General features: G+C 38.4%; 1 protein-coding gene across 9 annotated transcripts in view; it reads left to right on the top strand.

The window, feature by feature from the left end:
* cacna1ab (calcium channel, voltage-dependent, P/Q type, alpha 1A subunit, b) overlaps positions 1 to 23,857 on the top strand; it is a 252,875-nt gene that overhangs the window by 20,200 nt on the left and 208,818 nt on the right. For all 9 annotated transcript variants that reach the window (XM_061914721.1, XM_061914716.1, XM_061914731.1 and 6 more), the window contains exons 2-3: positions 20,164 to 20,269; positions 20,353 to 20,492. In XM_061914721.1, coding sequence (XP_061770705.1) covers positions 20,164 to 20,269; positions 20,353 to 20,492 — 246 coding nt within the window. The remainder of the gene's footprint in view (positions 1 to 20,163; positions 20,270 to 20,352; positions 20,493 to 23,857) is intronic.

The raw sequence follows: 23,857 nt of genomic DNA, 5'->3' as shown, positions 1-23,857 counted from the left end.
CGTAAAATAACGTAAACCTGCATGAAAATCACATGAAATCATATTCAACTATGCGCGTAAAATTACGGAAACTCATATAAAATCACATAAAATCACATAAAACACGAGACATCACATAAAATCACTTAAACTCACGTAAAATTACCGAAACTCGCATGAGAATCACATGAAATCATATTAAACTATGCACGTAAAATTACGGAAACTCATAAAATCACATAAAACACGTGACATCACATAAAATCACTTAAACTCACGTAAAATGACCTAAACTCGCATGAAAATCACATTAAGCCATGCACTTAAAATTACGGAAACCCATATAAAGTCCTGTAAAATTATGCAAAATCACATCAAATCACATAGAACACATGAGATCACATAAAATATTTTAAACTCAAGTAAAATTACCTCATTTTGCAAAAAAACCCACATGATATCACGTGAACCAATGCCCTTAAAATCATGGATGTAAAATCACATAAAAAACATGACATCACATAAAATCTCACGTAAAATTACATAAATTTGCTTCCCAAAAAATTACATGAAGTCATGTATGTAAAATTACGGAAACTCGTATAAATTCATGTAAAATCATGTAAGGATTGGTAAAATCACGTAAAATCACATAAAACACGTGACATCACGTAAAATCACTTAAACTCATGTAAAATAACGTAAACATGCATGAAAATCACATGAAAACACACTAAACTATGCACGTAAAATTACGGAAACTCATATAAAATCACGTAAAATCACATAAAACACGTGACATCACATAAAATCACTTAAACTCACGTAAAATTACCTAAACTCGCATGAAAATCACATGAAATCACATTAAGCCATGCACTTAAAATTACGGAAACCCATATAAAATCCTGTTAAATTATGTAAAATCACATAACATCACATAGAACACATGAGATCACATAAAATCTTTTAAACTCAAGTAAAATGGCTTCATCTCGCAAAAAAAAACACATGATATCACGTGAACCCATGCACTTAAAATCATGGATGTAAAATCACATAAAAAACATGACATCACATAAAATCTCACGTAAAATTACATACATTTGCTTCCCAAAAAATTACATGAAGTCATGTATGTAAAATTACGGAAACTTGTATAAATTCATGTAAAATCATGTAAGGATTGGTAAAATCACATAAAATCACATAAAACACGTGACATCACGTAAAAACACTTAAACTCATGTAAAATAACGTAAACATGCATGAAAATCACATGAAAACACACTAAACTATGCACGTAAAATTACGGAAACTCATATAAAATCACGTAAAATCACATAAAACACGTGACATCAAATAGAAAATCACTTAAACTGACGTAAAATTACCTAAACTCGCATGAAAATCACATGAAATCACATTAAGCCATGCACTTAAAATTACGGAAACCCATATAAAATCCTGTTAAATTATGTAAAATCACATAACATCACATAGAACACATGAGATCACATAAAATCTTTTAAACTCAAGTAAAATGACTTCATCTCGCAAAAAAAAACCACATGATATCACGTGAACCCATGCACTTAAAATCATGGATGTAAAATCACATAAAAAACATGACATCACATAAAATCTCACGTAAAATTACATACATTTGCTTCCCAAAAAATTACATGAAGTCATGTATGTAAAATTACGGAAACTCGTATAAATTCATGTAAAATCATGTAAGGATTGGTAAAATCACGTAAAATCACATAAAACATGTGACATCATATAAAATCACTTAAACTACAAAAAAATACATTAACTCCCATGAAAATCACATTAAATCACGTAAAACCATGCATTTAAAATTACAAAAACTTGTATAAAATCCCGTAAAATCACATCCAACACTTGGGATCACATAAAATCATTTAGACTCACATAAAATTACATCATCTCACAAAAAAGTCACATGAAATCCCGTGAACCCATGCACGTAAAATCATGGAAACTCGTTTAAAATCACTGAAAATCATCTAAAGTTATGTAAAATCACAAAAAATTACATAGAACACATGAGATCACATCAAATCTTTTAAACTCAAGTAAAATGACCTCATCTCGCAAAAAAACCCCACATGAAATCACGTGAACCCATGCACTTAAAATCATGGACGTAAAATCACATAAAAACATGACATCACATAAAATCACTTAAACTCACAAAAAAATTACATAAATTTGTCCCCCAGAAAATCACATGTATGTATGTAAAATTACGGAAATTCGTATACATTCATGTAAAATCATGTAAAGTTAGGTCAAATCACATAAATCACATAAAACATGACATCACATAAAATCACTTAAACTCATAAAATTACGTAAACTCACATGAAATCATGTAAAACCATGCATGTAAAATTACAGAAACTCTTATAAAATCATGTAAAATTATGTAAAATCAGAACACATGAGATGACATAAAACCTTTTAAACTCACATAAAATTACGTCATCTCACAAAAATATCGCATGAAATCCCGTAAACCCATGCACGTAAAATCATGGCAACACGTATAAAATCACTGAAAATCATCTAAAGTTATGTAAAATCACATAGAACATGACGACACATAAAATCAATTAAACTCATAAAATTACGTAAACTCCCATGAAAATCACATGAAATCATGTAAAACCATGCATGTAAAATTACAGAAACTCGTATAAAATCATGTAAAATTATGTAAAATCAGAACACATGAGATGACATAAAACCTTTTAAACTCACATAAAATTACGTCATCTCACAAAAATATCACATGAAATCTCGTAAACCCATGCACGTAAAATCATGGCAACACGTTTAAAATCACTGAAAATCATCTAAAGTCACATAAAATGACATAAAACACTTGACATCACATACAATCACTTAAACTCACGTAAAATTACATAAATTCGCCCCCCCAAAAAACACATTAAATCATGCAGGTAAAATCATGGAAACTCATATAAAATCCCGGAAGATCATGTAAAAATTACAAAAAAATACATGACATCACATAAAATCACTTCTATTCATGTAGAATTCTGTAAACTCGCCCCCAAAAAATAAAATCGTATGAAATCACGTAAAACCGTGCACGGAAAATAACAGGAACTCATATAAAATCACATAAAACACGTCATTACATAAAATCACTTAAACTCGTGTAGGATTCCGTAAACTCGCCCGTTAAAAAAAAATCACATGAATTCATGTAAAACCATGCACGGAAAATAACAGGAACTCATATAAAATCACACAAAATCACATAAAACACATGACATCACATAAAACCAGTTAAACTCATGTAGAATTCCGTAAACTCGCCTGGAAAAAAAAATCACATGAAATCATGTAAAACCATGCACGGAAAATTACAAGAACTCATATCAAATCACGTAAAATCATGTAAAATCACATAAAACACAAGACATCACATAAAAACACTTAAACTCAGGTAAAATTACATAAACTCCCCCCAAAAAAATCACGTGACACATTACTAGTAAATTCATGGAAACTCATATGAAATCACGTAAAATCATGTACAATTTTATAATTTTATAATTTTTTGTTTTTTTATTTACTTCAAGTTACTACAGTATGTCACTGTATACATATTTATTTATTTATTTTAAAATTAATTTTGGCCAAAGGGGGCGGATTTTTAATTTTATTACACACACTTGTTATTACATATGTTGACCAGAAGGGGGCGCACTTCAATTTCTTACACACACTTGTTAAAATCACCTAAAAATTACATAAACACATTTAAAATAACACTTTTATCCAAGGGTGGGGGCTTTATTATCTACAAATTAAAAAAAATCACCAAATTTTGGCAATAAAAGTCATTATTTATAAGACACGTTTACTTAAAATATGAACTGACGAGGTTTGACTTGATTTACCAAACACGTATTCCGGCAAAGTCCAAGAAATGACAAGTTACGGCCGATATTTCCCCCAAAGTGAAAGTGGTTTTCCTGCCAACATCAGCTCCTCGTTGACCTTTGACCCCCTGCACAACAACTTGTGTACGCCGACGTTGCAAACGAGCCCCAGCTGAGCGGGAGGGACAGTGCCGCGTCAGCAAGTCCGGACCCACAGTTGGCCCTGACGCTCGTAAAAAAGGGGGCGGGGTCTGAGGTCAGCGGGGCTGTCAATCAGCGGGCCCTCCGACTCAGACGCTGAGGAGGAGGAACTAAAGACGAGGGGGGCGGGGTTAAGTGACACTTTAATTAGGTGAAGGCTCGCCAGGCTTTGGCGGCGCCACGGTCAAACCCTCAGTGCCGCTCCTCAAAATGCTGACACGTCATTCCATGCATTTTCAATCTTTCTGGGCTAATTTGCCTTCACCGGCTGTCTCACCTGCGAGCGCACCTGGAGAATTAGAGGCCATCATGATAATAATTACACTCTTTAATCCTCTGGACACACACACACACACACACACGTAGTTCGGACCTTCTGGGGACCTCGGAAAAATGACAACCTCTTTAGGACCACCTTTTCTCGATATATAAAGATGTGTATTTACTACATTGATAATATATACATACTATCCATCCATCCATCCATTTTCTACCGCTTGTCCCTTTTGGGGTGGCCGAGGGTGCTGGAGCCTATCTCAATTTTACATGATAAGCGTAACATTTTGGGCAATTTTATGAAAGGAGTCGAAATTTTACTCGACAAAAGTCACAATTTGATAAGAAAACTTTACATTTTTGGCAATATTATGCATCCATCCATCCATCCATCCATCCATTTTTCTACCGCTTGTCCCTTTTGGGGTGCCTGGAGCTTATCTCAATTTTACATGAAAAGCTTAACATTTTTGGCAATTTTATGAAAAGAGTTGAAATTTTACTCGACAAAAGTCACAATTTGATAAGAAAACTTTACATTTTTGGCAATATTATGCATCCATCCATCAATCCATTTTTCTACCGCCTGTCCCTTTTGGGGTCGCAGGGGCTGCTGGATCCTTTCTCAATTTTACATGAAAAGCTTAAAATTTTGGGCAATTTTATGAAAAGAGTCGAAATTTTACTTGACAAAAGTTACAATTTGATAAGAAAACTTAAAATTTTTGGCAATATTATGCATCCATCCATTTTTCTACCGCTTGTCCCTTTTGGGGTCGCGGGGGGTGCTGGATACTTTCTCAATTGTACATGAAAAGCGTAGAATTTTGGGCAATTTTATGAAAAGAATCAAAATTATACTCAACAAAAGTCACAATTTCACAAGAAAACTTTAAATTTTTGGCAATATTATCCATTCATCCAAATTTCTACCGCTTGTCCCTTTTGGGGTCGCGGGGGGTGTTGCAGCCTATTTCCATTTTAAATGAAAAGCTTAAAATTTTGGGCAATTTTACGAAAAGAATCGAAATTTTACTCGACAATAGTTACAATTTCATAAGAAAACTTTACATTTTTGGCAATATTATCCATCCATCCATTTTCTACTGTTTGTCCCTTTTGGGGTGGCCGAGGGTGCTGGAGCCTATCTAAATTTTACATGAAAAGCTTAAAAATGTTGGCAATTTTATGAAAAGAGTCGAAATTTTACTCGACAAAAGTCACAATTTGATAAGAAAACTTTAAATTTTTGGCAATATTATGCATCCATCCATCCATTTTTCTACCGCTTATCCCTTTTGGAGTTGCGGGGGGTGCTGGAGCCTATCTCAGCTGCATAATATGTGAATATAAAAAAGCTTGTTGTGAAAAATGAGTCGGAGTTTCACGAGAAAAACTAAGAATTTTTTCAGCGTTATAAGAAAAGTCGTCGTTTTACTCAATGCAAGTCAAAAACGGAACATTCGTGCAACATTATGATAGAAGTTGGAATTTTACTCAACAGTCGCAATTTTACATGAAAAGCTTAAAATTTTGGGCAATTTTACGAAAAGAATCGAAATTTTCCTCAACAAAAGTCACAATTTCATAAGAAAAATTTAAATTTTTGGCAATATTATCCATCCATCCATCCATCTATTTTCTACCGCTTGTCCCTTTTGGGATCACGGGGGGTGCTGGAGCCTATCTCAATTTTACATGAAAAGCTTAAAATATTTGGCAATTTTATGAAAAGAGACTAAATTTTACTCGACAAAAGTCACAATTTCATAAGAAAACTTTACATTTTTGGCAATATTATCCATCCATCCATCCATCCATCCATCCATTTTCTACCGCATGTCCCTTTTATGCTTGCAGGGGGTGCTGGAGCCAATCTCAATTTTACATGAAAAGCCTAAAATTTAGGCAATTTTATTAAAAGAGTCGAAATTTTACTCGACAAAAGTCACAATTTCATAAGAAAACTTTACATTTTTGGCAATATTATCCATCCATACATCCATCCATCCATTTTTCTACCGATTGTCCCTTTTGAGGTGGCGGGGGGTGCTGGAGACCATCTCAGCTGCATAATATGCAAATATAAAAAAGAGTGTTGTAAAAAATGAGTCGGAGTTTGACGAGAAAAACTAAGAATTTTAGCAGCGTTATAATAGAAGTCATCAATTTACTCGAAGCAAGTCAAAAACAGAACATTTGTGCAACATTATGATAGAAGTTAGAATATTACTCAACAGTCGCAATTTTACATGAAAAGCTTAACATTTTGGGCAATTTTATGAAAAGAATCGAAATTTTACTCGATAAAAGTCACAATTTCATAAGAAAACTTTAATTTTTTGGCAATATTATGCATCTATCCATTTATCCTTCCATCCATTTCCTACCACTTGTCCATTTTAGGGTCGTGGGGGTGCTGGAGCCTATTTCAATTTTACATGAAAAGCTTCAATTTTTGGCAATTTTATAAAAAGAGTCGAAATTTTACGCGGCAAAAGTCGCAATTTCATAAGAAAATTTTAAATTTTGGGCAATATTATCCATCCATCCATCCATCCATCCATCCATTTCCTACCGCTTGTCCCTTTTGGGATGGCGGGGGGTGCTGGAGCCTATCGAAATTTTACATGAAAAGCTTAAACATTTTGGCAATTTTATGAAAAGAGTCAAAATTTTACTCGACAAAAGTTACAATTTCATAAGAAAACTTTAAATTTTTGGCAATATTATCCATCCATCCATTTACTACCGCTTGTCCCTTTTGGGATGGCGGGGGGTGCTGGAGCCTATCGAAATTTTACATGAAAAGCTTAAAAATGTTGGCAATTTTATGAAAAGAGTCGAAACTTTACTCAACAAAAGTTACAATTTCACAAGAAAACTTTAAATTTTTGGCAATATTTTCCATCCATCCATTTACTACCGCTTGTCCCTTTTGGGGTGGCAGAGGGTGCTGGAGCCTATCTCAATTCTAAATGAAAAGCTTAACATTTTTGGCAATTTTATGAAAAGAGTCGAAACTTTACTCAACAAAAGTTACAATTTCATAAGAAAACTATAAATTTTTGGCAATATTATCCATCCATCCATTTACTACCGCTTGTCCCTTTTGGGATGGCGGGGGGTGCTGGAGCCTATCGAAATTTTACATGAAAAGCTTAAAAATTTGGGCAATTTTATGAAATAAGTGGAAATTTTACTTGACAAGACAAAAGTGACAATTTCATAAGAAAAATTTAAATTGTTGGTAATATTATCCATCCATTTTCTACCGCTTGTCCCTTTTGGGATCACGGGGGGTGCTGGAACCTATCTCAATTTTACATGAAAAGCTTAAAATGTTTGGCAATTTTATGAAAAGAGTCAAAATTTTACCCGACAAAAGTCACTTTTTCATAAGAAAACTTTACATTTTTGGCAATATTATCCATCCATCCATCCATCCATCCATCCATCCATTTTCTACCGCATGTCCTAACTTGTTCACACCTCCTCATATGGAAGCTACTTTCCCTTGTTGATGTCTCAAGAAGGTCAGAAATACAAAAACAGGAACTATTTGGCGCTAAGGAGCTCCAAATTAATAATTATTTGAAGCCCACCCGGGAAGGTGGAGCGCCATGGCGGCGAGACGCGATCGCTCCTTCCTCAAATCCCCTGGAAGGCGGGACCGGCGGGGGACGGACATTTTTTTTGCTTCTTTTCCGCCGCCGGCTGATCCGGCGTAATGCGGCTTTAACGTGAGCGGCGCGATGACGGGCTGACGACTCCTCATTGAGGCTCGGCGTAAAACGGATTAAGAAACACAAAAAGGGAGAGTTTAGAGCTTAGAGCGCTAACACGCTAACGTGCTAACGGATCACGCCGGCAGCTCGGCGAAGGACTCGGGCCGCGAAGCTTGATGGAAAATTGACTGGAATCATTTCATATTGATTGGAATCAATTCATGTTTGTTGGGCCTGAAAGATGACGTCGCTGCAGTGTGCCTGTGAGGCCACTAGTTGGCACTGTGAGCGCTGTCAAACACAACAGGGCATACTCGAATAATGATACTCTAAATATGATACTTTAATAATAAAACTCTAATACATTGGTTCTTAACCTGGGTTCGATTGAACCTTAGGGGTTCGGTGAGTCGGCCTTAGGGGTTCGGTGAGTCGGCCTTAGGGGTTCGGTGAGTCGGCCTCAGGGGTTCGGTGGAGGTCAAGCCAGACCCGACTCATCGTGTACATCAGACCCGGGCAAATTAAGGCCCGTTAAGCTTTTCAATCTGACCCGCCGGACATTCCCAAATAATTTTTTTAGATCTTTAAGATGGAAAGTTTAGCTGCCATAATGATGTAATAATAATATTCTAATAATGATACTCTAATAATAATAATAATAATAGAGTAATTATACTCTGATAATGATACTCTAATAATAATAATTATCGAGTAGTGATACTCTGATAATAATAATATTCTAATAATAAAAATACTGTAATAATGGTCCTCTAATAATAATACTCTACTAATGATACTCCAAAAATATTTAAAAATAATAATACTCTAATTATATTAATAATAATATTCTCATAATGATAGTCCAATAATACTCTAATAATAACATTGTAATACTAATACTTTAATAATAAAAATACTCTAATAATGATACTCTAATAAAATGATACTTTAATAATAACAACACTCTAATAATGATACTCTACTCATAATACTCTAGTAATGATACTTTAATAATATCATTTTAATAATAATACTCTAATAATGATATTCGCATAGTAATACTCCACTAATGATAGTCTAAAAATGACATTTTAATGTTTTTGTATAGATTACATTTTTGTTTTTCGAAAAATGTATTGTTTAAATAGTTAAAAACGACATATTTTAAATTCTAACTATACATTTGATATATATTTTATTGCGTGTATACTTATATATATATATTATAACTAAATATTTAAACTGTACATTCAAATATAGGATGTTTTTACATTTCAAGCAAATGAATGCAGTATAAATCTTCTGTTACAGATTAAAAAACAATGTTAATAATGTATTTTTTTTTTCAATATTCATTTCTTTTTTATAATAATAAAGATACAATGTTATGCAGAGGTGTACTTATAACAACTTTTTAGACAAATGATTGTATTTATAACTACTGGAGCAGGTAAATATTCTGTGAAAAAAACGACACAATAATTAGTGATTTATTGAGTAACTGTACTTTAAAAGTAGTGTGTGTGTGTGTGTTATGTATGTGTGTGTGTGTGTGTGTGTGTGTGTGTGTGTGTCCTCCTGACAGTTTTACAGCTGCTGAGCTAGCAGGATGCTACGAGATGTTTGTTAGCATCTTTTTTTTTTTCGGACACCAGACGCCCGTGCGTGTCCACAATGTGTGTGTACACACACACACACCCTAAAGCCAGAGTGGAAGCTCAGAGCAATTTTTTTTCAGGAATCATGTGATTAGAAATGATCTGTTCCAGGGTTAAACTGTGGTCGCCATGAATTAGAATTACATTAAAAAAAAAAAAAAACTTTGGTCGGGAATCGAACCCAAGGGCCTTCTGCGTAGCACGTGAGAATCCTACAATGTAACCACTTATGCTTGTGAATATCAGATACTGGAACAATCTGTTCTAGGGTCTAACTGTACCCATCACCAAACACTTGTTACATTTTAAGTGTCATTAAAGTGTAAAAAGTAGTGAGGCAGTGTTAACCTTGCTATAATGTGTGTTTGTATTTAAATATATATATATATATATATATTTTTTTGGTATGTATAAATATAAATATATAAATTTATATATGAATATGTGTGTTAATGTGTGTATATATGTATGTATATGTACACATGTATACATATATATATATATATATATATATTTGGCCCTGCGATGAGATGGCGACTTGTCCAGGGTGTACGCCGCCTTCCGCCCGATTGTAGCTGAGATAGGCGCCAGTGCCCCCCGCGACCCCGAAGGGGAATAAGTGGTAGAAAATGGATGGATGGATATATATATATATATATATATATATATATATATATATATATATATATATATATATATATATATGTATAAAATGGATACATGGATGAAAAAGCAGAGGATTGGGAGAATGTCATGTGGTCAGATGAAACCAAAATAGAACTTTTTGGTATAAACTCAACTCGTCGTGTTTGGAGGAAGAAGAATACCGATTTGCATCCCAAGAACACCACACCTACTGTGAAGCGTGGGGGTGGAAACATGCTTTGGGGCTGTTTTTCTGCTAAGGGGACAGGACGATTGATCCGTGTTAAGGAAAGATAAACTCAACTCGTCGTGTTTGGAGGAAGAAGAATACTGAGTTGCATCCCAAGAACACCACACCTACTGTGAAGCGTGGGGGTGGAAACATCATGCTTTGGGGCTGTTTTTCTGCTAAGGGGACAGGACGATTGATCCGTGTTAAGGAAAGATAAACTCAACTCGTCGTGTTTGGAGGAAGAAGAATACTGATTTGCATCCCAAGAACACCATACCTACTGTGAAGCATGGGGGTGGAAACATCATGCTTTGGTACTGTTTTTCTGCTAAGGGGACAGGACGATTGATCCGTGTTAAGGAAAGATAAACTCAACTCGTCGTGTTTGGAGGAAGAAGAATACCGAGTTGCATCCCAAGAACACCACACCTACTGTGAAGCATGGGGGTGGAAACAAACAGAATAAAATATTTTGCAAATCCTTTTCAACGTATATTCAAATGAATAGTTTGCAAAGACAAGATATTTAACGTTCGAACAGGAAAACTTAATTTTTTTTGCAAATATTAGCTCATTTGGAATTTGATGCCTGCAACATGTTTCCAAAAAGCTGCCACAAATGGCAAAAAAGACTGAGAAAGTTGAGGGATGCTCATCAAACACTTATTTGGAATGTCCCACAGGTGAACAGGGTAATTGGGACCAGGTGGGTGCCGTGATTGGGTATAAAAAGCAGCTTCCGTGAAATGCTCAGTCATTCACAAACTAGGATGGGGTGAGAGTTACTACTTTGTCAACAAATAAGGGAGAAAATTGTTTAAGAACATTTTCTCAACCAGCTATTGCAAGGAATTTTAGGGATTTCACCATCTACAGTCCGTAATATCATCAAAAAGTTCAGAGAATCTGGAGAAATCACTCTACGTAAGCCATGATATCACAGACCTTGGATCACTCTGGCGGTACTGCATCAAAAAGCGATGTCAGTGTGTAAAGGATATCACCACGTGGGTTCAGGAACACCTAAAAAAAAAACCACTGTCAGTAACTACAGTTGGACGCTACATCTGTAAGTGCAAGATAAATCTCTACCATAGGGACGGCGTGGCGCAGTGGGGAGAGTGGCCGTGCGCAACCCGAGGGTCCCTGGTTCAAACCCCACCTACAACCAACCTCGTCACGTCCGTTGTGTCCTGAGCAAGACACTTCACCCTTGCTCCTGATGGGTGCTGGTTGGCGCCTTGCATGGCAGCTCCCTCCATCAGTGTGTGAATGTGTGTGTGAATGGGTAAATGTGGAAGTAGTGTCAAAGCGCTTTGAGTACCTTGAAGGTAGAAAAGCGCTAAACAAGTACAACCCATTTATTTATTTATTTACTATGCAAAGCCGACGCCAATTTATCAACAACACCCGGAAACGCCACCCGAGCTCAACTAAAATGGACTGATGTGAAAGTGTTCTGCGGTCCCGACGAGTCCACATTTCAAATTGTTTTTGGAAACTGCATTAGTGCCCAAGGCATGGGTCACTCGTGGTGTGGTGTTAGTGGGTCTCCGTATCGCCCCCATGCATCATCAACAAAGCATGTGCGATGAATAGCATTCAAGGAAGACATGAAGCTGCTACAGGAAAATACCAACAAAAGAAGAAAAGCCACCAAAATAGGAGCGCAAGTCACACAGGAAAACAGCGAAAAAACTCAAAATGAGTTACGGCTTGACAGTACACCTACATAGAGACAAGAACTATTGTTAGAACCATTTTTTTTTGTCAATATACGACTTATCTTGTTAGGTAATGCCAGCTAAGATTGATCCGAGAGCCAGATGCAGTCATCAAAAGAGCCACATCTGGCTCTAGAGCAGGGGTGCAAACACTTTTCCTGCAGGCGAGCTACTTTTCAATTGACCAACTCGAGGGGATCTACCTCATTTATATATATCATTTATATTTATTTATTTATGAAAGAGACATTTTTGTCAACAAGTTAAATGTGTTTAATGATAATACAAGCATGTGTAACACATATAGATGTCTTTCTTTCACGAAGACAAGAATATAAGTTGGTGTATTACCTGATTCTGATGACTTGCATTGATTGGAATCAGACAGTAATGATGATAACGCCCACATTTTCAAACGGAGGAGAAAAAAAGTGGTCCTTTCTGTACAATACCACATGAAAGTGGTTGGTTTTTGGCATCTAATTCATCCAGCTTCCATACACTTTACAAGAAAAACATTGGCGGCAAATTCCGTAGCTTGCTTGATTGACATTCACGGCACCCGAGGGTCTTGTGAGATGACGCTGGCTGCTGCCAGTTCATTATTATGAAAAAATGACAGAGAGGAAGGCGAGAAACACTTTTTATTTCAACAGACTTCCGTCAAAACTCTAAAGGCCGACTGCACATTTCCTATCTTCACAATAAAAGCCCTGCTTCATGCTGCCTGCGCTAACAAAATAAGAGTCTCGGAAAGCTGGCGTGCACAAGTGATGTGCACGCCAGGTTTCTGAGGGATCGCTTGTGCACGCCAGTTTTCCGAGACTCTGTATTTAGTTAGCGCAGGCAGCATGAAGCAGGGCTTTTATTTTGAAGATAGGAAATGGGCAGTCGGCCTTTAGAGTTTTGACGGAAGGTACGGCGCGAGAGTCTGTTGAAATAAAAAGTGTTTCTCGCCTTCCTCTCGGTCATATTTTCATAATAATGATCTTGCAGCAGCCAGCGTCATCTCACAAGACCCTCCGGTACCGTGAATGTCATTTAAGTGACGTCTTGGTGAAGATTGATGATCACTCATTTTTAGGTCTATTTACTTTTAAAGCCTGGCTGGAGATCGACTGACACCCCCCCCCACGCGGTTGACTGGTAGCTCGCGATCGACGTAATGGGCACCCCTGCTCTAGAGCCATTGGTTCCCTACCCCTGCACTATGGACCGGACTCTCACTGTTATGTTGGATCCACGATGGACTGGACTTTCACAATATCATGTTAGACCCGCTCGACATCCACTGCTTTCGGTCTCCCCGGGTGTGTGGGGGGGGTTGCCCACAAATGCGGTCCTCTCCAAGGTTTCTCATAGTCACTGTCACAGACGTCCCACTGGGGTGAGTTTTTCCCTTGCCCTTATGTGGGCTCTGTACCACGGATGTAGTCGTGGCTTGTGCAGCCCTTTGAGACACTTGTGATTCAGGGCTATATAAATGAACATTGATTGAACATATTGATTAGGAATCTATTGAGCATTTTTGTCGGAGAAAATCGGCGAGTGTATATACATATATATATATATATATATATATATATATATATATATATATATATATATATATATATATATATATATATATATATGTTGATGTTGCATGGAGGCGATACCGGGACACACTAACACCACACGACGGTCCTCACAAGGACGAAATGTTTGTCGGAGAAAATCGATTGATTTTTTTTCGGTAGTGGCCGAAGGAAAATGGCGTGTCTCGGCGAGTGTATATATATATATATATATATATATATATATATATATATATATATGTTGATGTTTCATGGAGGCGATACCGAGACACACTAACACCACACGACGGTCCTCACAAGGACGAAATTTTTGTCGGAGAAAATCGATTGATTTTTTTTTGGTAGTGGCCGAAGGAAAATGGCGTGTCTCGGCGAGTGTATATATATATATATATATATATATATATATATATATATATATATATATATATATATATATATATATATGTTGATGTTGCATGGACGCGATACCGAGACACACTAACACCACACGACGGTCCTCACAAGGACGAAATTTTTGTCGGAGAAAATCGATTGATTTTTTTTTGGTAGTGGCCGAAGGAAAATGGCGTGTCTCGGCGAGTGTATATATATATATATATATATATATATATATATATATATATATATATGTTGATGTTTCATGGAGGCGATACCGAGACACAGTAACACCACACGACGGTCCTCACAAGGACGAAATTTTTGTCGGAGAAAATCGATTGATTTTTTTTTGGTAGTGGCCGAAGGAAAATGGCGTATCTCGGCGAGTGTATATATATATATATATATATATATGTATATATGTTGATGTTTCATGGAGGCGATACCGAGACACACTAACACCACACGACGGTCCTCACAAGGACGAAATTTTTGTCGAAGAAAATCGATTGATTTTTTTTTGGTAGTGGCCGAAGGAAAATGGCGTCTCTCGGCGAGTGTATATATATATATATATATATATATGTTGATGTTTCATGGAGGTGGTACCGAGACACACTAACACCACACGACGGTCCTCACAAGGACGAACTTTTTGTCGGAGAAAATCGATTGATTTTTTTTCGGTAGTGGCCGAAGGAAAATGGCGTGTCTCGGCGAGTGTATATATATATATATATATATATATATATATATATATATGTTGATGTTTCATGGAGGCGATACCGAGACACACTAACACCACACGACGGTCCTCACAAGGACGAAACAGACCGTGGGTAGGGGAAGAAATGGGCGGAAACCAGTATGAGCACACACACACACACACACACACACGGATGATACCTCCTGCTTTCAGCTGCTTGTTATGCCAGCAGAGTGTCTCCTGAATAATAGATGCTAAAGCGGGCTAGCATGTTGCCGCCACACACACACACACACACGCACACACACACACACACACACACACACACACACACTGTGATCACCATGGGGGACTGAAAATAAAAGACAACATAAAGAAAGCCTGGAAGGTCACACAGGTTACTGTGTGTGTGTGTGTGTGTGTGTGTGTGTGTGTGTGTGTGTGTGTGTGTGTGTGTGTGTGTGTGTGTGTGTGTTGTGTGTGTGTTGTGCGCACCCCACCTGCCTCATGCACTCACGTCAGGCGTGCACTGAGGCCATCCCGGGGCCACGGGGTCAGTGTCAAGTCTGCTTCGCTAAACTAGCAGGATAATGACTGAGCAATTAGGAGCAGGCTCGATCCGTCTGCTCGTGTTCAGTCGTCACACTGCCTCCGGCACACACACACACACACGCACACACACACACACACACACACACACGCAAACACAACCAGACATTAACACTGAGAAACCTAATTTTTTTTGTGGCCTGGCATTGTCTCGCTGAAATAAGCAGGGGCGTCCGTGATAACTTTGTTTGGATGACAACATATGTTGCTCCGAAACCTGTATGGACCCTTCAGCATTAATGGTGCCTTCACAGGTGTGTAGGTTAATAATAATAATAATGGATTAGATTTATATCGCGCTTTTCTATTGTTAGATACTCAAAGCGCTCACAGAGAAGTGGGACTCAACATTCATTCACACCTGGTGGTGGTAAGCTACATCTGTAGCCACAGCTGCCCCTGGGGTAGACTGACGGAAGCGTGGCTGCCAGTTTGAATTGTCCTGCCCAAGGACACAACGGCAGCGATTTGGATGTTAATTGGTGGGAAGCGAACCTGCAACACTCAGGTTTCTGGCACGGCCGCTCTACCCACTACGCCATGCCGCCCCACGAGTTACCCCTGGCTTAGGCACTAATGCACCCCCATACCATCACAGATGCTGGCTTTTCAACTTTGCGCCTTTTTCCTCACGATGTCCACATTTTCCATTTTCTGGGTGTTGTTGATAAATTGTCGTTGGCTTTGCATAGTACAGTTTTATTTTGCACTTACAGATGTAGCGTCCAAATGTAGTTACTGACAGTGGTGTTTTTTAAGTGTTCCTGAACCCACATGGTGATATCCTTTACACACTGGCGTCGCTTTTTGATGCAGTACCGCCAGAGGGATCCAGGGTCCGTAATATCATGGCTTACGTGGAGTGATTGCTACAGATTCTCTGAACTTTTTGATGATATTACGGACTGTAAATGGTGAAATCCCTAAATTCCTTGCAATAGCTGGTTGAGAAATGTTGTTCTTAAACAATTTTCTCCCTTGTTTGTTGACAAAGTAGTAACTCTCACCCCATCCTAGTTTGTGAATGACTGAGCATTTCATGGAAGCTGCTTTTTATACCCAATCACAGCACCCACCTGGTCCCAATTAGCCTGTTCACCTGTGGGACGTTCCAAATAAGTGTTTGATGAGCATTCCTCAACTTTCTCAGTCTTTTTTGCCATTTGTGCCAGCTTTTTGGAAACATGTTGCAGGCATCAAATTCCAAATGAGCTAATATTTGCAAAAAAACAAAGTTTTCCTGTTCGAACATTAAATATCTTGTCTCTGGAAACTATTCAATTGATTATAAGTTGAAAAGGATTTGCAAATCATTTTTTTCTGTTTTTATTTACCATTTACTCAACGTGACAACTTCATGGCTTAGTTTCCACTTATCAAAGCTAGAGAAGTCGTATTTTAGAGTTAGCATTGATGTTAACGTGTGCTCGAGTGTGTCTGAGAAAGAGTTAGCAGTTATGCTAACGTGTGAATGAGTGTGGGTGGGATTGAGTTAGCACTGAAGCTAATGTGTGTACGAGTGTTTGTAAGCAAGAGTTAGCACTGAAGCTAACATGTGTACGAGTGTTTGTGAGAAAGAGTTAGCAGTGATGCTAACGTGTGCAAAAATGTGTATGAGAAAGAGTTAGCAGCGATGCTAATGTGTGTACAGGTATTTGTGAGAAAGAGTTACCACGGATGCTAACATGTGCACGATTGTTTGTGAGAAAGAGAAAGCAGTGATGCTAACATATGCGCGAGTGCGTGTGAGAAAGACTTAGCACTGAAGCTAATATGTGCAAGAGTGTGTATGAGAAATATTAGTAGGGATGCTAACATGTGCAAAAATGTATATGAGAAAGCGTTAGCATTGATGCTAACATGTGCACGAGTGTTTGTGAGAAAGAGTTAGCAGTGATGCTAACGTGTGTACCTGTTTTTGTGAGAAAGCGTTAGCAGGGATGCTAACATGTGCACAAGTGTTTATAAGAAGGAGTTAGCAGTCATGCTAATGTGTGTACAAGTTTTTGTGCGAAAGAGTTAGCACGGATGCTAACATGTGCATGAGTGTATGTAAGCTAGAGTTAGCATTGAAGCCTTTGTGTGTACGAGTGTTTGTGAGAAAGAGTTAGCAGTGATGCTAAGGTGTGAATGAGTGTTTATAAGAAAGAGTTAGCTGTGATGCTAACGTGTGCATGAGTGTTGGTAAGAAAAATCTAGCATGGATACTAACGTGTGAATGAGTGTTTGTAAGATAGAGTTAGCATTGAAGCTAACGTGCAAGAATGTATATGAGAAAGCGTTAGCAATGATGCTTTTGTGTGCACAAGGGTTTATAAGGGAGAGTTAGCAGGGATGCAAATGTGTGCACGAGTGTTTGTGAGAAAGAGTTAGCACTGAAGCTAATTAGTGCACGTGTGCGTGACAAAGATTTAGCAGTGATGGTAACATGTGCGCGAGGGTTTGTGAGAAAGAGTTAGCAGTCTTGCTAACGTGTGTACTAGTTTTTGTGCGATAGTTAGCACGGGTGCTAACATGTGCATGAGTGTTTGTAAGAAAGAATTAGCAGTGATGCTAATGTGTGCGCGAGTGTGTGTGTGAGAAAGAGTTAGCAGTGATGCTAACGTGCAAAATTGTGCTAACCAGTGTGTGTGAGAAAGAGTTAGCATTGATGCTAACATGTGCACAAGCGTGTGTGAGAAAGAGTTACCATTTGGGATCTGAACAGAGGATGTCGTTGTGGTTTGTGCAGCCATTTGAGACACTTGTGATTTAGGGCTATATAAATAAACATTGATTGATTGATTGATTGATTGATTGATTGATGGTAACATGCAGAAATGTGTATGAGCAAGAGTTAGCATAGATAATAACATGTACACCAGTCTGCGTGAGAAAGAGTTAGCAGTGATGCTAACGTGTGCATGAGTGTTTTTGAGATAGTTAGCAGTGATACCAACATGTGCAAAAATGTGTATTAGAAAGAGTTAGCATATATGCTAACGTGCAAAAATGTGTATGAGAAAGAGTTAGCATTGATGCTGACGTGTTCACCATTATGTGTGAGAAAAAGTTAGCATAGATCCTAACATGTACACCAGTGTGTGTGAAAGAGTTAGAAGTGATGATAACATGTGCAAAATATGTATGAGAAAGAGTTAGCATAGATGCTGACATATACATCAGTGGGTGTGAGAAAGAGTTAGCCGTGATGCTAACGTGTGAACGAGTGTTTGTAAAGAACATTTCGCATTGAAGCTAACGTTTGAATGAGTTTTTCTAAGAAAGAGTTAGCCTGGATGCTAAGATTTACACCAGTGTGTGAGAAAGAGTTAGCATTGAAGCTAACGTGTGAATGAGTGTTTGTAAGAAAGAGCTAGCATTGAAGCAAACAAGTGAATGAGTGTTTGGAAGAAAGAGTTAGCAATTGATGCTAACATGTACACCAGTGTGTGAGAAAGAGTTAGCATCGAAGCTTATGTGTGAACGAGTGTTTGTAAGAAAGAGTTAGCATTGAAGCTAACGTGTGAATGAGTATTTGTAAGAAAGAGTTAGCCTAGATGCTAACATGTACACCAGTGTGTGAGAAAGAGTTAGCATTGAAGCTAACGTGTGAATGAGTGTTTGTAAGAAATAGTTAGCATTGAAGCTAACGTGTGAATGAGTGTTTGTAAGAAAGAGTTAGCATTGATGCTAACATATACACCAGTGTATGAGAAAGAGTTATCATTGAAGCTAACGTGTGAATAAGTGTTTGTAAGAAAGAGTTAGCGTAGATGGTAACATGTACACCAGTGTTTGTGAGAAAGAGTTAGCATTGAAGCTAACGTGTGAACGAGGGTTTATGAGAACGAGTTAGCATTGCAGCTAACGTGTGAATGAGTGTTTGTAAGAAAGAGTTAGCAATTGATGCTAACATGTACACCAGTGTGTGAGAAAGAGTTAGCATCGAAGCTTATGTGTGAACGAGTGTTTGTAAGAAAGAGTTAGCATTGAAGCTAACGTGTGAATGAGTATTTGTAAGAGAGAGTTAGCCTAGATGCTAACATGTACACCAGTGTGTGAGAAAGAGTTAGCATTGAAGCTAACGTGTGAATGAGTGTTTGTAAGAAATAGTTAGCATTGAAGCTAACGTGTGAATGAGTGTTTGTAAGAAAGAGTTAGCATTGATGCTAACATATACACCAGTGTATGAGAAAGAGTTATCATTGAAGCTAACATGTGAATAAGTGTTTGTAAGAAAGAGTTAGCGTAGATGGTAACATGTACACCAGTGTTTGTGAGAAAGAGTTAGCATTGAAGCTAACGTGTGAACGAGGGTTTATGAGAACGAGTTAGCATTGCAGCTAACGTGTGAATGAGTGTTTGTAAGAAAGAGTTAGCATAGATGCTTAAATGTACACCAGTCTGTGTGAGAAAGAGTTAGCAGTGAAGCTAACGTGTGAATGAGTGTTTGTAAGAAAGAGTTAGCATTGAAGCTAACGTAGGCACGAGTTTTTGTGACCTTGACCGCAGCTCCACGCCCTTCGAATGGATGATCCTCACCACCATCATTGCCAACTGCATCGTGCTGGCGCTGGAGCAGCACCTCCCCGACAACGACAAGACGCCGCTCTCCGAGCGACTGGTAAGCGCACAACATTGACGCACGCCAAAGCCCCGCCTCCTCCGCTCTGCCTCACTTCCTGTCTCTCGCCTCACCGGCCACAGGAAGACACGGAGCCCTACTTCATCGCCATCTTCTGCTTCGAGTCCGGGATCAAGATCCTGGCTCTGGGCTTCGCGCTCCACAAGGGGTCGTACCTGCGCAACGGCTGGAACGTCATGGACTTTGTAGTCGTGCTCACCGGGTGAGTAAACCGGCTCGCCATTTTCAGGGTTTTTCACCTTCCAAACACGGATAATTTTGTCCAAGTAGTAGAAATAACAGTTTCGGCAGAAACTGAATGCTGAAGAACTGGAATGCTAATAGTTAGCACGCCGGCCAGATAGCATCAAGTAACAGAAATTATCAGCAAAGAAAGACTCTCATGCTAACTATAGCATGCATACAGTTCACATTTGCAAACAACGACACCATATATGATTCCACTGAGGTTTATACTGTTGTGTTCTGACCAGATCTTCTGCTGGTCACCCCTCAGGTTCGTTAGATGACACATAAGCTGGTTTTAAATGAATCCCAGACAGAGTAGCTAATTTTGATATTTTTTTAATCCAAAGCTTTGGGAGACCATCTATGCACATACACCTTCAAATCGCATCGCCCTAGTTGATCTGACAATAGTACCGAAGTTTCACTTTTTACCCTCTCTCACTCCCCAACAAACCAACCTAAAAACAAGCTAGCACATTGAGGTTAACATCTTTGGTCAAGTAACAAAATATTTGATGCTGAGATATATATACCTGCAAAATGTGCTAAAAGAAGCTAACATATTAGCACAATAACACTGTGCCGCAGGCTGTTAAAACATATGCTAAATACTGCAAACGGCTAACCGTAACGTGTGTCAAGTACCAAAATATATCACGCTAAGATGTTTACCTGGAAAAAAAAAAGTGTTTAAAATGCTAGCATGCTAATGCTAGCATGCAGTAAGTACCAAAATATGACTAAGGTGAATACCTACAAAGTTAGCTAAAAAAAACAATAACAAGCTAATATAGTAATGTTAACAAGCTAACAGGTAGCTTTAGTCAAGTAACAAAATATTTGATGCTGATATGTATACCTGCAAAAAAATCTAGCATGCTGATATTTGCATGCTAACGATTGTGCCGCGGGTTTTTAAAAATCTAGCTAAGTATCGCAGATGGCTAACTGTAACATGTGTCAAGTACCAAAATATATTACTCTGAGGTGTGGACCTGAAAAATGTGTTCGAAATGCTAGCATGCTAACATTAGCATGCATTAAGTACCGAAATATATTGCTCTGAGGTGTGTACCTGAACAAAAATGTTTAAAATGCTAGAATGCTAACGTTAGTGTGCACTAAGTACCAAAATATTTCCTGAAGTGAAAACCTAAAAAAATTGCTTAAAAAAACAAGCTTGTGTATTTACGTTAACATGCTAACAGGGCTAACAGGTATCTTTTGTTCAGTTTCCAAATATTTGTGGCTGAGATGTATACCTGCAAAATGTGCAAAAAAAAAAAAAAAGCTAACATATTAGCATGGACTGTGACGCAGCCTATTAAAAAAATGGCTAAATATTGCAAATGGCTAACTGTAACATACGTCAAGTACCAAGATATATTACTCTGAGGTGTGTACCTGAAAAATGCTAGCATGCTAACATTACCATGCATTAAGTACCAAAATATGACCTACAAAATTAGCATAAGAAAACAATAGCATACTAACGTCAACATGCTAACAGGTGTAGTTTGTTTACTTGTAAAACGACCAAGAAAGCTAGCATGCTAATATCAGAATGCTAGCGAAAGGTTGTTTTTCTACCTTGGACACCCTGGCATTATCTTTGACATCATGTGCTGCTTCCATCCATCTTGGCTTCCCTTTTCCAACTTCATGCAGGGTCCTTGAACTTACCACAGTTACTTTTTGGCCCTTTCCTCCGTCACCTCCTTCTTGTTCCCAAACGGTGGTGCTGTGTTTTTTTGTGTTTTTTTTTACAATCTTTGACAACAAAGTTGATTTTATTTGAACATTCATGGTGCGAGGGGCCAGTGGCTATCACCATAGCAACTGAAAACATGATGAATGGTAGAAAACTATAAAGTCATTTGTTAGATTTTCGCTATGTTATTTGTAGTAGCTTTTATTTTGAAATGCTGTAAATTGTAAGACACAATACTTATATTTTTATGGTAAAAGTCTGTTGACTGCCATCTTGATTCCAGTGTGTGTTTGTGTGTGTGTTCTGGCAATTCTGACTTAATGGGGACCTCGCTCTGTTTACACAGTCACTTTTAGGGGACTTCGGACGGTGTGGGGACCAAAAAAACGGTCCCTGAAGGGAAACCTTTTTAAATGATAGTCAGATCCATTCTGAAGATGCTTAAGTCATTTTTAAGCTTTGGCCCCTAAACATGTTTACTGGCTAGTTTGAGTGTGAGACATTTGCACAGCAGCCCCCTCATCGGGCTGTAGCTGGTACTGCACTCACTGCTCTGCTCACACTTCTTCCGTGTATAGTTAATTACTTCCGCCTGGTCCCCATAACCAAGGCGGTTATTCTGAGGATCATGTCATATTTAATTTAAACTTTTTATTTTGTTTTTTAAGTGGTCCTCAGTAGTCACGAACAAATTTGTGTGAATTATGCAAAACCATTGAAATGTGGTCCCTATGAACCATATTAACTCTTTTTCCCCAGAGTCCCCAGAAAGACTGAACCGCACATTACTTCATCAATCCAGAGATTTAAAGACGTGTAGGAGCTAACTGGGCAGTGGACATTTTACCAATTTTTTTTAATGCCTCCACAACCTGTAGAAAGGGTGGTCCCCACAAGTCCTGAACAGATACGATGTGTGTGTGTGTGTGTGTTTGTCGCGTGATCTAAATATGGCGGCCCAAGAGGGGAGGAGGAGGCGAGGCGGGAGAAGTAGTGGGGAGATGGTAACGAGATATAGCAACACACACACACACACACACACACACACACACACACACACACACACACACAAAGGTGGTCCTGCTTTGACACGGTGAGCATGTGTGATCAGGGCCACACGCCCGCCGTCGCCGTGCACCCCTAATGAGGACAGGCGTCTCACGCACACACACACACACACACACACACGTGCGCCCCCCCCCCCCCCCCGGCCCCCCCCTCGCTGGCAATATCAGAGCAGCACTGCAGGGAGCGTCCGCCGGGCCAAAGTGAAATGTCACCTCACTGGGAGACGGGGGAGCGTTGTCATGGCGATAGCTTTGGAGAAAACACTCCTTCTTGTCCTCGTGTTCTTCCTCTCACACACATGATGATGATGATGAGGATGACGATGATGATGTTGATGATGAGGATGATGATGTTGATGAGGATGATGATGAGCAGGAGGACAATGGTGATGAAGATGGGGATGATGAGGAGGAGGATGTGATGAAGATGATGATGATATTGGTGATGAGGATGAGGATGGTGATGATGTTGATGAAGATGATAATGAGGATGATGATTTTGATGAGGATAAGGATGTTGATAAGAAGGAGAACAATTGTGATGAAGATGGGATGATGAGG

This window comes from Nerophis ophidion, linkage group LG01, assembly GCF_033978795.1.
Source record: "Nerophis ophidion isolate RoL-2023_Sa linkage group LG01, RoL_Noph_v1.0, whole genome shotgun sequence".
NCBI lineage: Eukaryota > Metazoa > Chordata > Actinopteri > Syngnathiformes > Syngnathidae > Nerophis > Nerophis ophidion.
This window is presented reverse-complemented; position numbering and strand designations above follow the sequence as displayed.